Consider the following 18,223-nt stretch of genomic DNA (forward strand, 5'->3'; position numbering starts at 1 on the left):
GTTAAAACAACAACAACATTTGAACATGAATTCTTCATCAATCTAACAACCACAACATTATTCATCATCAATTTCATACAAAAACTCATCATGTTCATATCTACCCATTTTAACATACAAATTCAACAACAACAACACAATTATCATTCAATTCATGCACATAATCATATCATCATAATTAAGCACGAATTTCTACAACAAAATCCCAATTAACAACTTAAGCAAAGAATTAGGGATAAACTACAACTATTGATTATGCTTGAATTCTAACCCCCTTACCTTAATTCTTCAAAATCAACACTAAGGCTTCACTTTAGCTCCAATCCTAGCTGCAATCCTTGAAGCTTGACCTCCCTCTAGCCTTCTCTAGATCCTTCTCTTCAAACCCTTTCCTTCTCTCTATCTCTATCTCTTCTCAATTGAAAATGTTGGCAAAAACCCTATTTTCTCTACCAACTAGAGCTTATATAGGTTCTATCTAATTGGGCTCAACTCACAACACCTTAATGGGCCTAACCCATTTCTATTCTAACCAAAAATGTTACTACTCACTTGACGGTAAAATGTAATACTAACGGTCACCTACCGGTAATAAAATAAATTACTACAACTCCCTAGCACTTAGTAAAATAACAACTCTCATTAAGCACCAAAAATAATCCTCAACGAAATTACTAAATTACCCTTACCCACAAAATGACCAAAATACCCCTAAGTCCAAAATGACTAAAATACCCTTCTAACACTGAATTCTACAAATCCCGACCAAAAATACACACAGAGGCAAATAATCACATAAGAGCACATATAACACACATAAATAAATAATAAAATAAATCTAGCGAAAAATCAGGCTGTTATAGTGGGTATGATAAACTTCATGAAATTGATGTGTTATGTGCTTAAAATTCATATTTGTTGTTGTTAATAAGTTGTTTTGATGATTTTTGCTTAAATGAGTGTAAATCATGAATTGATGAGTGATTATGGTTGAAACATGTTTGAATGCACTTCATAAATGTTTATTTATGTTTGTATGTTGATGAGGTTTGAATTGGTGTGACTGTTGTGAAATTTGAATGAAAAATGAGAGAATTGTGGGGTTTTGGTTAAAAATGAATATAATGATGATTTTGATGAAAATTGATGTTATGATTCAATGTTTGTTGTTATTTTGAATGCCCTTTGATGTTTATAAACTGATGTACAAGATTTGGGGTCGAATTTTGGGTCAAGGGGATAAAAAATGGTTTTTGGGTGAAAATTGAGGAGTTCCCGAGAGGGAACAACCAAGAACAGGGTGACCTGTTCTGGTGTAGCTCGCTAGGCGAGCTGGAGCTTGCTGTAGCGAGTTGCACAGGACAGAAACCCATGTTCCGGGTCGTTCCGGGCACTTAGGGTCGATCTGGGCGGTTTCAAACTGATTCTTTTGATGTACTTAACTGTATTTAAGCTTTCTAAACCTTTGGAAACATCAAATGAACTGGATTGAACTTGGTTTTGCGAAATCGAATCAAACCTCTCGAAAAATGTTAAAAACGCATAATTTTCCGAAAGTCATTTTTCTCAAGGGAAAAGGGTGGGGTTAAGGTTGTTTACTGAAACTATGATTTATAAAAATATTTTGGATGGCTTACTTGAACTTTAACTTGGTTTTGTTTTGAAAATTGGAATTCTTTTGAAAAGTGTCAAAGTGAGACGAACTTAGGTGAATATTGAAATTGAGCGGAATTGGCTTATGAAACGTATGCGTATACGCTACTGCACTTAAATGTGAATTGTGTATATACTTGGTTGAGGCGTTTGAACTTGGTTACCTTGGTTTTGAAGAATTAATTGAAAAATGCCAATTTTCATAAACCTAGACGAACTTTATAGGAATGAGTTTTCTTGATTATATAACTTGCAATTGGTGATGGAAACTGATGACAGTTCGTCATATCACATTTTTAGAGTCTTTTTAATTAAGTTTTAATTCTATTTTTATTTATTTAGTATTTAATTTATAATCATTTTAAATAAATTATCATTTTCTTATTTATTGAGTCAACTAATATATTACTGCCTATTATTACTATGGATCAATGACTATATGATATAACAAAGGGTGGCCTACTTTGAAGTGTGGTACAATGAAGTTAAAATGACTAAAATCATTACTTAATTGAAGTGTGGCTACACGTGAAGCAAATTTTGGTGAATTAGAAGAAGAAAAACAAATGGGCCTTTGACCCAATCTGCATTGGTGATCTGAGAGAAAGGAACAACACATTATGATAAAAGAGGGTTAGCATATATATATATAGGAAGCAGCGCACACCACAGGGGATTCACGTTTTTCGGCAGAAATTGGAAGGTTTTTTTTGGAGCAGTACATCATTTTTGGAGAGATAAAGGGATGTCATTTCTAGAAACATAAAGCAAGGTTGTTAAGAGTAGATTCTATCCAAGATTTGTTGAGACATTATGAGTCTAGGCATGAAATCTTCATCTTTCTTTCCTCCTTTGCCAAGCTTGCATAGACATATGTAGCTACATCTACCCTTGTGAGTTTTGAGGTATTCAAACAAGCCATTATGTAAACTCTTGATCTTTTAATATATGATTCTAGCTATTTATTCAATATTGTTGTTATTCTTATGTTTAAAGCTTATTGAGATTTGAAATGATATTGACAAATACTTTTGGATCTACGAATAGAATAACAATCTATCTAAGTTTTCATTCTAGACATAGATGTTAATCTTTGATAATCACTTTTAATCTAGAACTTAATGCTTTTGGATCGATTAATAGATTGGGAAATGATCGATTAAACGGTCCAATCGACTTTGTGATTGTTTAAATAGTTTGGGAAATCGACATTTAAACGATCCCTTAGAAATAACGATATCATTTGGACACGAATGATATTGTCGAGTGATTGTAATAATATCGTTTAAAAAGCTAGAATCCGTTATTTGATCGTGAGATTGCAGTTATTACGCTTGGTTGAGTGTCTCTGACCCCAAGCGAAATTGCCCTATCTCTTCTCTATTTATTTTATGTCAAATAGTTTATATAGGTTTACACAGACAAACATTTTAAATCCATATACTTAGAACAATATTGATTGTTGAATGGCTCAAATATCGCGCTAGTCCCTGTGGAAACGATATGCAAAACTTACTTTTGATTGATAGAAAAATATTACATCAAAATGGCGCCGTTGCTGGGGACTGGCGTTTAGATATTTTAAGCATCACGACAATTTGTATTATTTTGAGCATTTGTATATAATTTGTATATATTTTTCGCTATTGTATAGTTGTTTGCACTAACCCCTCTTTGGTATACAAAGAAAAATTTCTTGTTAGTTATATCCGTTTCAGATTGAAGAAGTGATGATGGTAGCAGAGAAAAAGGAACCGTTACTTAGCAAGGAAATAATTATGCGAACAAAAGGGGAAGAAGGTATTTATATTCAGTAAAAAAACAAAAAAAAAAAAAACAAAGAAAAAAAAGTGTGAAAAGATGGACCGAAAAAAAAAATCAAAGTCCACATAAGTTCTTTTTCAATAACTCGTATTTGTTAGATGTCAGTTGTGTCAGTTGAACTTTTAATTGTTGTGTTGTTTATTTGAATAAGTCAGTGTACCCCCTGTTATGTAATTGAATCTGAACTTGTTTATTATCGATGAATTTGTTTGTTTATTGACTTTTTCCAGTTTAGTAACAATTGTGTAGTCAAGCGGTATTCCAAAAGTTCATAAGGAGATAGTGACTTGATATTCAAAGGCGAATTGTACGGCATATGTGATAGGTAGTCACAACTCCTAGAAATCTAACACTGTAGGTTCATAGCAAAATTTTATTTTTCAATTTACTTATATAGAGTGTTCCGTGCAACTACATTTCTAGAACTTGAATTGTTTCTTTACTGTTGATTGATCTTTGTCATTTACACACTGAGGCAAAAGTGCTTGGTCCTGTGAGCCTTTGAAGCCTACCCTTATTTAATTTGAAACTTATCCTTTTTGAAAGCGAATTTGAGCCGGTAGGTTTAGATCTTTTTGTTCGGTAACAAATTACATATTTAGCATAGAGACTTTTAGGATTTAACCCAAAATGTTATGTTTGAGTTAGGCTAAGTAGTGTGTTGCTAAACAGTAAGTTTGGGGTTGCTTTTGGAATTTGCAACCAACTAAGTTTGGGGTGGGGTACTAGAGAACAAAGAACAAAGCATGAAAAATACACACAAAAATGGTGTATCAAAAAAAAGAAAAGAAAAATAGAATGAAAAGAAAAAGGGGACAAACAATGAAAAATCTGAGTAATTTCAAACTCGATTGTCCCGATAGTTACAAATAATCTCTAGTACCTTTACAATTGTTGTTTCAAAGGGTGAATGAGGGATTGAATCTTTGCTTTAATTTCTGTAGGAGTTCCTAACTCAAATTTTATGTAGCCTACTTATCCAAATATTATCCCACCTTTACCTAAGCCCCATTATAACCCTTATAGACCTTAAAGTGTGTAATGACATTGATTTTGATTGACGTTTAGAAACTTTTCAAGTGTATGGTAATATGTAGACCCGCACGTCGACTGTGTGAACCCTTATCAAATTGTTGCGTGGAGTTGTGAATGGTGGATGCAAGCAAGTTAAACTGGCTCATCATATGGGTAGTCGGAGATGAACTTTTGGACTATCACTTGATTAGGTAATTGTTATTTAACTGTCAATTGTCAATGTTACAAGTGAATTCCTTGAGGACAAGGAATGATTCAAGTTTGGGGTTGTGATGACAGTCCGACATATCACATTTTTAGAGTTTTTTTTAATTAAGTTTTAATTCTATTTTTATTTATTTAGTATTTAATTTAGAGTCATTTTAAATAAATTATCATTTTTTTATTTATTGAGTCAACTAATATATTACTACCTATTATTACTATGGATCAATGACTATATGATATAACAAAGGGTGGCCTACTTTGAAGTGTAGTACAATGAAGTTAAAATGACTAAAATCATGACTTAATTGAAGTGTGGCTACACGTGAAGCAAATTTTGGTGAATTAGAAGAAAAACAAATGGGCCTTTGACCCAATCTGCATTGGTGACCCGAGAGAAAGGAACAACACATTATGATAAAAGAGGGTTAACATATATATATATAGGAAGCAGCGCACACCACAGGGGATTCACGTTTTTCGGCAGAAAGTGGAACGTTTTTTTTGGAGCAGTACATCATTTTTGGAGAGATAAAGGGATGGCATTTCTAGAAACATAAAGCAAGGTTGTTAAGAGTAGATTTTATCCAAGATTTGTTGAGACAACATGAGTCTAGACATGAAATCTTCATCTTTCTTTCCTCCTTTGCCATGCTTGCATAGACATATGTAGCTACATCTACCCTTGTGGGTTTTGAGGTATTCAAACAAGCCATTATGTAAACTCTTGATCTTTTAATATATGATTCTAGCTATTTATTCAATATTGTTGTTATTCTTGTGTTTAAAGCTTATTGAGATTTGAAATGATATTGATAAATACTTTTGGATCTAGGAATAGAATAACAATCTATCTAAGTTTTCATTCTAGACATAGATGTTAATCTTTGATTATCACTTTTAATCTAGAACTTAATGCTTTTGGATCGATTAATAGATTGGGAAATCATCGATTAAACGGTCCAATCGACTTTGTGATTGTTTAAATAGTTTGGGAAATCGACATTTAAACGATCCCTTAGAAATAACGATATCATTTGGACACAAATGATATTGTCGAGTGATTGTGATAATATCGTTTAAAAAGCTAGAATCCGTTATTTGATCGTGAGATTGTAGTTGTTACGCTTGGTTGAGTGTCTCTGACCCCAAGCGAAATTGCCCTATCTCTTCTCTATTTATTTTATGTCAAATAGTTTATATAGGTTTACACAGACAAACATTTTAAATCCATACACTTAGAACAATATTGATTGTTGAATGGCTCGAATATCGCGCTAGTCCCTGTGGTGACGATATACAATACTTACGTTTGATTGATAGAAAAATATTACATCAGAAACACTATAAGATAATAGGATGAATAGAGAGGGAAACAATGGTTATTGGGTGTTGATACGTTGATTATTATGATGTGGTTATATGTCACCTTTTATGAGAATTATGTTTTATAAAACGAAGTTATTCCTATGAGGTGATAAATATTTGTTGATGAATTGTTAATGATGTGTTGATGATTTTAACAGTGATGACTCTTTAATGGTGACGAATTCATACATGCAAATTGGTGACGACTTTGATGGTGTATGCATGTATTGAAAAATGTTGACGTTGATTGTTGCCGACTTGTTGTTGAACGTATGCATTGTCGAGTCATATGTTCATGCATTCATAAATGTTGAGTCGGATGTGTATATCCATATTAGCGACGATGAATACTTTGTATTCATATTGGCGAAGACCGAATTCTTTTCATTCATATTGTCAAAGACTATTGATACATATGTATCTTGAGGTGAGGACCTTGGTGACGACTGGTACCACATGCATATAGAGTCGTGTCTAGGCGCATTGCATAACTTGACATGTGTCATATTTGCTTATGTACTTGGTGAATATTTTCATTGGTGAAACATTGGTAAATCGTATACTTGGTGAAATTGGTGGATTTGTGAAGATGTACTTGTGTATTTTCATACTTGTATGCTTGATGATTATTAATGTTGTTGAGTTGTTGTGATTTATTTAATTTACTGTTGTTTAATCATTTGAATTAATTATGCCATTTATTTTCATTTGATTATACTTTGATCATGAATCGTGGATTAACCCCCAGTGGTCGTGTGGTTGACCGTCTGCCTTATTCTTATGAATGGGTAGATGGTGTGCAGGAGTAGTTGCTTTGCTTTGGTGAGTTACTTGAGGATAGCGGAAGCGTCCTCTTTTATCTGCTTTAGATTTTAGTAGTGTCGGACACTGAGTAGGATATCGAGTCTTACTTTTGTCGTTGCTTTATGTTGAGATTACCATCTGACTGTTGAGATATTACTTATGTTTTGACCCTTGTTATGGCCTTTGAGATTTGTTACTAGATGTACTTGAGGATGACTGTATGTCACTGAGATTTTTATGTTGATTGTTGAGATTTTTCCGCTGCGATGTTTTTGAAACTGAATCTTTGCATGTTTTGAAATGAACGATGACATGACATCTAAACTCTTTTGAATATTTATTCTTTAAATCGCATGATTATTGCTTTCGGGGTTTAGGGCGTTACACTCCCATCGTGCCATTTACAAGTCCATTATACCACGACCTGTTCATTAACCTTGTGTGGCATGCTCATTAAAATCTTCATTGTGCCACGATACAACCCCAATGTGCCAAGATCAATCTGAGTTTCAAAAATCTGGCTCGGGTGCTCCTCCAATCGTTCCACGATACAGGTCCATCATGGCACGGTATTTCCAGTAGTTGCAGCTTCACAAATAATACCAAATTATGCAAAAAGCACCACATTACATAAACATATGATCCCCTTAACACTTCTGACTAATATCGACCTATTTCAACATGTAATCAATGGAAGAAAAAAAACTCTAACTTGCTTAAAAAGGCATGAATAGACCGAAATAAACTAGTAGGGCCTAGTGTATCAATTGTTAACAAAAACACAAATACCACACAAAAGACAGTAGAGTGAACTATTTGAAGCACCAAGCTATTAAAACACTCCAAACTAAGTGATTTCCTTGAACAAATTAATGACAAGCACTTGTTACTTAGGGAATCAAAACAGAATATATATATCCAACTATATTACCAGCTCAATTTCAACGTAGAGAACTCCAAAAATGGAACAATTCATACTAATCACAATCTTCTCCACATTTACTCGAAGTTAATGATTGAACAAAGTTTAAATTGAAATTGAATATAAAGTATGAGTTAAACCTCTTATGCAACCTGATGTAGCAGAAAATATTATTGGAACTCATAAATTGCAGCAATGAGGGTGAGACTTATGACAACCAGGGATGAATCCAAACGTGAATCAAAATTATTTTTTGATGTAAACGAGTAACATAACCCTTAGAAGATTCATGATGATTCTCTATGAGCGAACGACAAAATGATATCTAATTAATCATAACACATATTACATCTTATTAATTTCAAGAACGACAAAACATGGAAATCAAACAACAAATCAAAGCAGAATCAAACAATAATAGCAAAACAAAGTCATGAAATGGAAACATGTGAGAGAAACGAAACATATGTATGAATAAGGAACCCTAATATGGGGGGAACAATGAAAATGAATTTGGAAAGCAAAAGAATCTTCAAAATCTAGAACGAAACGAAATTACACGCTGAAAGGAGAATATGACATTGAAACCCTGAAAAAAAAAAGGAAAGTGAAATTGATGTGAGAAAATTGGATATTCTCGAGGAAATGCAACAAAAATTATGCTTCAAAGTGGATGCCATATTAATTTATGAAACATGCAATCCATAAAAAGGAAGAGAAAGACTATAAAACTTTGTATAGAACCTGATCTAGGGGGATCCTTATCCAACTGATCAATAAATATTTTCTATTGGAATGCCCGCGGTTTTGGTACGGTTATGCTTAGAAACCATTGGCACAACTTGTAATCAAGGGATACAACTTATTTCTTCACATATTTTCAGGGAAGGTAACTATTGCGTCGAATTGATAGCTAATATGGGTCATTCACATCAGGGAACTGTTTGGTTATCAATGTTGCCTCAGACTTTGCAGACGGACTTCTTTAGGGACCGTTATGGAATGCCTGATTACAGTTTTCCTTAGACGGCTGTTTCTGTCTGTTTCCGTTTATTTTTATTTCTTGTTTTTATCTTTGAGGGTTTTGACCTAGTTCCCCTTCTTGTATCTATTCACTACTACAAAATTGGGAAAATGTAGCGCCTCATAAATAGCGCTTTTAACACTAAAGCGCTATAAATTAAAACACGGAGATCTTAGCTAGCGCTTTTTTGAAAAAGCACCATCTATCCTTTTAAGTATATATAGCGCTTTGTATTGAAAGCGTCAGTATAGGTTAAATAAAAATAATAGATATTTAAATAAAAAAAACATGATTAATCGTATATGGCGCTTTTTATGAAAAGCGCTATATATAAATCAACCTTAAATAGCGCTTATAAGTTAAAAAAAGCGCTACTGTATGCTTGAGAAAGATAGCGCTTATAGCATAAAAAAAGCGCCATTTTATAAAGTGATTTAATGTACATTAACTAACAGGTTTCCTGTTCGATCCCCAGCATAGCATATTTCAATTTTTTTTTTTGAATTTTAATGAAAAATGGATTGCAGTAAGAAAGCACACCTTTTTTTTAATATTTATATATATATATATATATATACACACACACACACACACATATTATATATATAACAAACTAAATCCAAACTTTTTCAAAAAAACAAATTCAAACTTTTTCCAAAAAACAAATCCAAACTAAAAAAAACAAATCAAATATATAACAAACTAACTCCACGATCCCCTGCATAGCATATTTCAATTTTTTTTTTGAATTTTAATGAAAAATGGATTGCAGTAACAAAGCACACCTTTTTTTTAATATTTTTTATCATATATATATATATATATATTATATATAACAAACTAAATCCAAACTTTTTCAAAAAAAACAAATTCAAACTTTTTCCAAAAAACAAATCCAAACTAAAAAAACAAATCAAATATATAACAAACTAAATCCAAACTTTTCCAAAAAAACAAATCCTCCTCCAAAATTCACTCATTCACAGATTTCATTATCTCTCTACCTTCTCTCTAACTCCAAACTCAACCAAAATCTCTCAACCTCCTCCACTCATCGGCGGTACAGCTGCGACCATCACCACCACTTCCCTTTCAAAAATCTCTTGTCATACCTTCCCACTTTCAGTGGCGCGACTCTCTGACCCCTTCTACCTCCGTGCGAGAAGTCAACCCTCTTGCCCCTTTTCTCTGCGCACAAATCCTCCATCCTCTAGCATCTTCCATTCAAGATTCAAGCCACCAATATCCCTTTTCCAGCCTACATCAATCTCAAAACAACCACTAAGGTGATGAATTTCATGAATCAAATTTTTAGGGTTTTGGGAATTTTAATTTGGCAAAATAGCGATGTGATGTCAGTATTAATGAATAGGTCGTGGGAAACAATGTTTTTTGGGATTATTGTGTTTGGTGTAACATTTTAGATAGGCAAATAAAGGAATTAACATGAATTATAATCCAAATCTAATTTTAATGCTTCAATTTGTTCTGTGTTTTTATTTTTCTTTTGCTTCAATTTCAGGTGGCACTCTCAAATATGAGGTATGAAGAATTTGCTACTGTTATTGTGTTAATTTGGATACACTTACTGGTTCATATAGAATCGTTGTTACATAAAGACACATATGACCTATATGCCACGTTTATGCACACACCGAAATGTGTATCCCTCATAGTTATTGATTGATTAGTTCATGCACAGAATTTAAGACTTGTATTAGTATTACAATTTAAGAATATTTTGTGGCTACTTTTCCAATTTTTCATGTAAGCTTTTGATATGTGTTGTAGCACTTCCACAATGTCATGCTAACTGAAACTTAGTTGTATAGCTATGACGTGGAATGTTATTGCAAAGTAATTTATAAACACATTCTTGAATATGTGTACATGTGTATGCTCATATATGATTGGGGTACAAATAAACTTTGATGGTTCTACTAAACAAAGTAAATTGGTGCCATGGAATCATTTTGACTTTTTGAGTCACCATGATCATCTGATTGTGTATGGACCTATATTAGCTTTTAGCACATATTTTGAATAGGAAATTTCTATTCTTGTATGTAGACCTAGCTTTAAGCACATATTTTGATGTAATTAGTGTATGAATAAAATAAATAATTTGATTGATACAAACTAATTTTATTTTTTGTAGTGTCCTCGCCAAAAAATGGTATAGATTGCGGGTACTTTGTGATGAGGTTTATGAAAGAGATTCTCATTTCAAAACTAAACGGATTCCAAAGCTGGTATGTTATTTTTATATTAAAGTATAATATTTGTATATAATTAAGTTTATTAAGTAACATGGTTATTTTTTGTTATAATATATGCAGTACATTGATGATTTCAAGTGTGTGACATACTCAAAAGATAAACTAAGAGAAATCCAAGAAGAATGGTGTCATTTCATGCTCAGCTTAAAAGTTACATGATATTTTTATGATAAGGTGGGTTTCATGTTTCTCAATATATTTGCTAGAAGTGGTAGTTGTTTTAATTTATAATCTTGCTTTAATTTGTACTCATGATCAGTAGTACTTTGAATTTATCTTTAATATAATATAGTATTATTGCTTAATGGTGTTTTCTAGTATATATTCAGGTGGAGGAGTCAAGTGGAGGAGAGTGAACGAAATTTGGAAATGAATGATGATTTGCCTGCTTGTTTTGGATAAAAATGTTGAGAAGATCAAGAAGATAGATGAAGACTGCATGATACCATAGAAGATTTTGATGTTTATGTTAACTAATTAGTTGTAACTCCTAGAGATATCTATGTTACCATATTATAGGCTATACATTTCTGACTTTTATGCTATATATACATACATTTTTTATGATATGGTGAAGTTTTATTTGATAAATAATAGTCCTAATTATAATGTGCCAAAATTATATATATTTCCCTTTAAATTTTATGACTTTATATATATTTTACTTTAAATTGATAAAAAAACGCTATCTGCAAAGGAAAAAAAAAATTGACAAAAATAAATAAATAAATGCTTCTCCTAGCGCTTTTTTCCTTTATAAAGCGTTATCTAAACATAATGTTACATAGCGCTTTTAAAACAAAAATGCTGTCTTTAAACCTGTCTTAGATGACGTTTTTTTTTAAAGCGCTATCTAAGGAGACCCTTTGCTAGCGCTTTTTGACATAAAGCGCTATATAAACCATGCTTTAGCTAGCGCTTTATACATAAAAAAAGCACTATATTACTTTTACCAGCGCCATTTACAGTAGCGCTTCAAAAGCGCTATCTAAAGCAAAAAAAAAAAACGCTATATAAGCTCATTTTTGTAGTAGTGATTTTTCCCTTTTTTTAATCAAATTTTCTTTGAGCTTGGCGGCATAGGATGAAGGTTCTTCTAGGTGCCAACCTAGTTGGGATGTCGTCGTTTCCACTTGATGTATGTCCGTTCTCTTAACTTAGAATAAAATATTTCAAATGAGCAAATTAAAGAGTGATATTACAAATGAGGAAGTTACTCACTAATAGAGTGGTAACAAACTATTTATACAAGGGTCTTGCTAACAAGTTGCCTCATTTTCAAGACAAATTTTTCTCGGCATTTGTTAGCATTTCGCTTTATGCAACTATTTACAGGACTAATATACCACTCATCTCTATCTCCAATATTCTCTAAATAAAATACATGTGGCTGTAACCCTTAGGAAAAAAACATGTGGCTCTAATAGAGGAACAACACACTTGTCCTTATACAGTAGACACATAATTCAAGCATCACTTTCCCTGCACGCGAATTCAAGTTTAAATGAAAAGGAAAACCACCGAGTTATCTCAACTGTGTATAAGTAATAATTGGAGTGTGTTAATTAGTGTGTTAAATATCCATAATCGCACTAATTGTTAGCAAATGAATAATGACAAATTCTTTATTTTAAGAAAACGACAAATTCTTTATTTTAAGAAAATGACAAATTCTTATTTATCCATCAAGAAAATATGCATGTTAAAGTTAATTGTCCTAAGTTAGCATTAATCAAAATAATTTATTTATCTTTCACTATTTATGTTATATTTTTATTGAAAAAAATTGCATTGATTGGTGCCAACTAAGCATATGTAACTCTCTGCATTTTTTTCTTGATGGATAATTTGTTTTCATAAATGAATAATGTTAACAATAATTATTTTAACACAATCTTTTTAAAATTTATTCTCTTATCGGATGAAATATATATGAATCCCACTACTTTATATATGTGATACATTTTCAAAGTGGTAAGATCTACATAAATTTTATCAAATAAAAGAGTGAGTGTTAAAAATAACGTGTTAATATTGAATTGGTCTATATACAAAGAAGAATTTAGTAATAATTATACACAAAATATACATATTGATTACACTACCAACTTTTTATAATGTATTTCAGTTGGCCACTATTGTCAAAAAAAACATTAATTTTTAATAATCATTGAATAATTTATGTATTTAGTTTGAAATATAGATCATGTATATCAATTATTCAATGATTTTTTTTAAAAAAAACTTTGATTATAATAGTGACCAAGGGAGTATGTTAAATATGTAATTGGTGTTTATAATTATAGGGATTTGTTAGAACACACCCACTAGTTTTTATGTGGGTGTGTTTTAGCAAAGCTACACCTTAGGGTGCATTTAACCACTTTTTAGTTATTTACTTGCTAAAATACTCCTTCTAAAAAATAAGTGGGTGTATCCTAGCAAATGCCTACAGGATTTGCTAGAACACACCCACTTGTTTGTTAGAAGGTGTGTTATAGCAGCATACACCTTAAGGTGTATTTATTAACTTTTTAGTTATAACTTGCTAAAACACTCCCACATAAAAACTAGTGGGTGTGTTCTAGCAAACCCCATAATTATATATGGAGGATTAATCTTTGAATTACAGTTTTGGTGGTCTAATATTCCTGCCGTTTGTCTCGGTTTTGTCACCTAGTTTCTAGTTTCTTTTCTCTTGTTCTATAGTTTCTTTGAAACCATGTTTGCGGATTTTGTTTGAATCTTTTTCTTGCACAGCTTGTGCCGGTTAGGATTTGATTGGTTTTTTTCACGAATATAATAGCATTTTGGCTATGAATAATTTTTTATTTTATTTTTTATGGAAATTAAGGTGAGGTCTATGTTACCCCTTAATGAATAAAGGGTAATTTACCTCTAGTGACAAATAAAATTCAATTTTGGAACGAAGTAAATGTATATCACATGTTGAATGAAGGAGATGAAGAAGTATGATGTTTTTGAGATGAAAATGGTAACTGATACTAAGAAAAAACATATCAGTGAGCCTACATTTTTCCTTGATGAATTGAGGGTAATTTATCCCTTATGACAAATATGACTCGATGTTGAAACAAAAGAGATGTAAATCACATCTTAAATGAAAGAGATAAAGAAATTTGATGTTTTTAAAATGAAAATGATAATTAATTGTAAAAAAAATGAAGAAAATATGATTTTTCATCGAAAGAGGTAAATTACTCCAAAATCATCGAGGGGTAACGTAGAAAAAACCGAAAAATACTATAGAGCGTACAAAGTATTTAATGTGTCATTTAAAAAAGAACGATGAGACGGAGAGTGTTTTATTATTCAATGTCATAGAAGATGTGATGCCAAATCATAATACATTCATATATAAAATGATATTTTATAAACATATGTACAATAAAATAAGGACTTTCTTTTGAGTTTAACTCAATTAGTAAGGAGATTACATAATATATGCAGAGTCGTGGTTCAAACCTCATAAAGTCAACTTCTCCACATTAAAAATGTGTCAGCTTCAGTGAACAGTCTACTTGACCAATTGATGGTTAAAGAAATCTTACTTTTATTGTATTTTTTTATTGTGTCATGCTAACAACTTTGTTAAGAATTCAATAAAAGGAATAATTCATGACTATTATGTAGAAAATTACATTATTTTTAAAGTTTGGATATGTTGAATACATGTTTCCAAGATAAAATTTTCTCTTTAAACTTATTAATAAGTGTTTTACTTGTTAGCATTTTTTTTTTTGTCTTGTTAACGAGTGCCCTAAAAGCACTGTTTAAGGATTCCTAATTAAGAAAATGTTTATTGAAAAAGTCAATTAGCTCAATTTTTAATGCATTGAATTCATTAATTTTTATAAAAACTTACTATTTAAGGTTGTTAAAGAGTACCCTTATAATATCCATTAGCAGTTTTTTTTATCATGTAAGATTTTGATTTTGTCGGTACATGAATTTTATAAAACAATACATTGCTTAGTTTTTTTCTCAATATAGTACAAAAATTATTAAAGGAGTAAAGAGCTTTTTTGAATCAAATCAGAAAAGAGCTAAAAATAGCATGTTCCCATGAAATGCTTTGATTACCTTTTTTTTGAAAGAAGCTTTGATTGCCTTATTTAGCCTATGTCGAGGAATAAAACATCATTTAGTGTCTTAGAAGATACTATATTTTGATAACATCATTACTCTTTTTGGGCCTGGTAGTGTCCCTCTTATAGCACGCATACTTTTTCTTTTTCTCTCTGTATCTTTCCTCGTTAGTTTCCCTTTCTCCTGTCTCGTTATACTCTTAAGTCCTAAAATATCTAACTCACACTCAAACACACACACACTCACAAACCTTTTATATATACAACACTATGTTGACTCTCTTAACACCAACTCCATCTTCAATTCCCACTTTCCCTTTCTATTCTAAACCTTTTTCTATTCTCTCCAACACATACATATATATGTTTACAACTAACAACTCTATCTACTCACACCCTTCCTCTTCCTCCCTCTCACATATCATTGACGAATTCAGAGGGCTTTCGTATCATAGGATGTCCGATTCCAACAAGGAAGTGCGGTTAGCTGTGAGTACCCCGAAGAAGCGTGGAGGGAGGAAGAAGTTCAAGGAAACTCGCCACCCGGTGTATAGGGGTGTGAGGAGTAGGAACCTAGATAAATGGGTGTGTGAAATAAGACAGCCTAACAAAAAGACCAAGATTTGGCTAGGAACATTTCCAACAGCCGAGATGGCAGCTCGTGCCCATGATGTTGCGGCACTGGCATTGAAAGGTTGCGACGCCTGTCTCAACTTTGCAGACTCGGCCTTGACGCTCCCTATTCCCGCTACTTGCGAGACAAAAGATATACAAAAGACGGCTGCTGAAGCTGCTGAGGCATTCAGACCAGGCAAGACTGTAAGGACAAATGATGTCGCGGCATTGGCATTGAGAGGTCGCAACGCCTGTCTGAACTTTGCAGACTCGGCCTCGCTGCTTCCTATTCCTGCCACTACAGAGACAAGAAATATACAAAATGCAGCTGCAGAAGCTGCCGAGGCTTTCAGACCAGACAAGACTTTAACGACTAATGACAGTGACAGCGCTGTAGCTGCCTCCGCCATAGAGGAGCAGCTTATGTTTAGTATGGAAGAGGAAGAAGAAGAAAAGGAAGTGTTGAACATTCCAGAGTCATTAAGGAATATGGCGCTAATGTCCCCTACACATAGCTTGGGGCATGAGTTTGAACATATTGATCATGGAGACTTTCAAGATGATGAGGTGTCACTATGGAGCTTTTCAATATGATTTGTCTGCTTTACTGTTTTTTTTTTCTCTACATATAAACTTACTTTTATTTTTGGATTGAAGAATTGAAAATTGTTTGTACTGAACAATTTTACATGAGTGGTATGGATACTGTATATACATAGTTGGGAATTGAATTTGAAGATCATTATTTTTCAGCTTTTCAGTGAATGTAACTAATTGGGATAAAGTGCTTTTAAAAAAAAAAATATGGTATAAACAAAGTTGTCAAAACGAGATTTTGCTTTAGGTCGAAAAGGAATAGTAAAATCGAAAATCGTAAAATCGCAATCAAATTGGATTTTACTCAACTACTTTTGTTGAGAAAAGGAGGATGGATTGAAGATGAAACGATGATGGATTGAAGGAAAGGATGATGGACTGATGCGAAGAGACCATTTATTTAGTTAGGTAAAATTCATTTTGAACTGGTGTGAAGAATAAAAATAAAAACTCAGTCTTTTATTTACGGGAAAAACTAACTTGTGCTCTTAAGAGTACATGTCAGGAAAACTAAAAGTAGAAATATAGTATTAGAAATTGTGCAATTAACGTTTAAAAAGTTTAAAAGTATATATATTTTCTCAATGCATGATTTATTTCTCAGTTCCTTTTTTAGTTCTTAAGTTGTGCCATAACCCTTAGTGCACAAGTTAGCATGACCCTTTATTTATTTATAGAACCGGGTCACGGATACAAACTACAAACCAAGTCAATTGACGAACTGGTTTAAAATTGACCCGTATCAAAAAAATGGACAAAATATTTCAAAATCCTTTGAAATCCTGCAATTTTGCATGGATTTCACAATTTTGTGCTATTTTGATGCGATAGGATTTTTACCTATTCTAAAATTCTGCTATCAATTCGAGTTGCGTAAAAGATGAATAAAGTTGTAAAATCCTAAATTTTGAGATTTAACTCACAATTTTGACAACAATGAGTATAAAGTGTATCTGATCCCTTTTGTAATACTCCAATGTGACAGCTCACTGACCTTTTAGAGCATCCACAATGGAGACACTCATTTTTGGGATCTTAAATGGGTCTCACGTGTACAAATCACTCAATTATAATTTTTTAATAGTAGTACCTAATAAACACTCAATCACTCCAACCCAGATCTCACACAAAGTTCTTAAATGAGACCTACTAATCAACTATCAATAACTTTATATCATTATATTTCAATTTTTTACTATTAAAAGAGTGTGGATCCCGCTTAAAAGTGGGGGTCTTAAGTAAGACCCCGGGTCTTTTAAGACCCTTGAAAAGATTCTCACCATTAGGGGTACCTAATAGGTATCGGGTCTTAAACAGTTAAGACCCTCCCAATAAAGATGGTATCACAAGATTTCATCCATTTCCTTAAATGTTTATATTGTTAGTGTTTTTTTTTTTTTAGTCTTTCATAATTCGAAATGTCAAAGCGAGTAAAGTGTACATAAGAAATAACAACTTTAGAACAAGAGTAGACAACAAACTGTTTTGTACAACAAACAAAAAAAGACAACAAGCTGTTTTTGAATCGGTTGTGGTCATAATCATTTAAAACTGAACTAAGTAGTATTTTTTTTAAATAATTTGCTTCTTTGTATTCCTTCCACTTGCAAATAAAAAAACCAAAACACACGTGAATTGCTTGCACCACACCAAAATTTTGCATATGATTCATCATACAACAATTATATAATGTTACCAAAATTATACTACTTGTTAGTTCATCATACAACATTATATAATGTTACCATTACCAAAATTATATTACTTGTTAGTTCATCATACAACAATT

The 18,223-nt window shown here is 32.2% G+C and overlaps 1 protein-coding gene and 1 long non-coding RNA gene across 2 annotated transcripts in view; both read left to right on the forward strand.

The window, feature by feature from the left end:
- Positions 1–11,680, forward strand: part of LOC146916428 (uncharacterized) — an 84,036-nt gene extending 72,356 nt beyond the window's left edge. Inside the window, exons 3-4 of the long non-coding RNA XR_015015054.1 lie at positions 11,174–11,287; positions 11,443–11,680. This is a non-coding gene — a long non-coding RNA (uncharacterized LOC146916428). The remainder of the gene's footprint in view (positions 1–11,173; positions 11,288–11,442) is intronic.
- Positions 11,681–15,548: 3,868 nt separating this feature from the next.
- On the forward strand, positions 15,549–16,431 carry LOC146916435 (uncharacterized). The gene has a single exon (XM_085718553.1). The coding sequence runs from the start codon at positions 15,586–15,588 to the stop codon at positions 16,429–16,431; it is 846 nt and encodes a 281-aa protein (XP_085574679.1). The 5' UTR covers positions 15,549–15,585.
- Positions 16,432–18,223: the final 1,792 nt, after the last annotated feature.

Source organism: Medicago sativa, chromosome 6 (assembly GCF_051527215.1).
Source record: "Medicago sativa cultivar Bolivia chromosome 6, Bolivia_mono, whole genome shotgun sequence".
NCBI classification, from domain to species: Eukaryota; Viridiplantae; Streptophyta; class Magnoliopsida; order Fabales; family Fabaceae; genus Medicago; species Medicago sativa.

Coding starts and splice junctions, on each gene's coding strand:
- LOC146916435 (XM_085718553.1), top strand. CDS start 15,586: ATGTTTACAACTAACAACTCTATCTACTCACACCCTTCCTCTTCCTCC.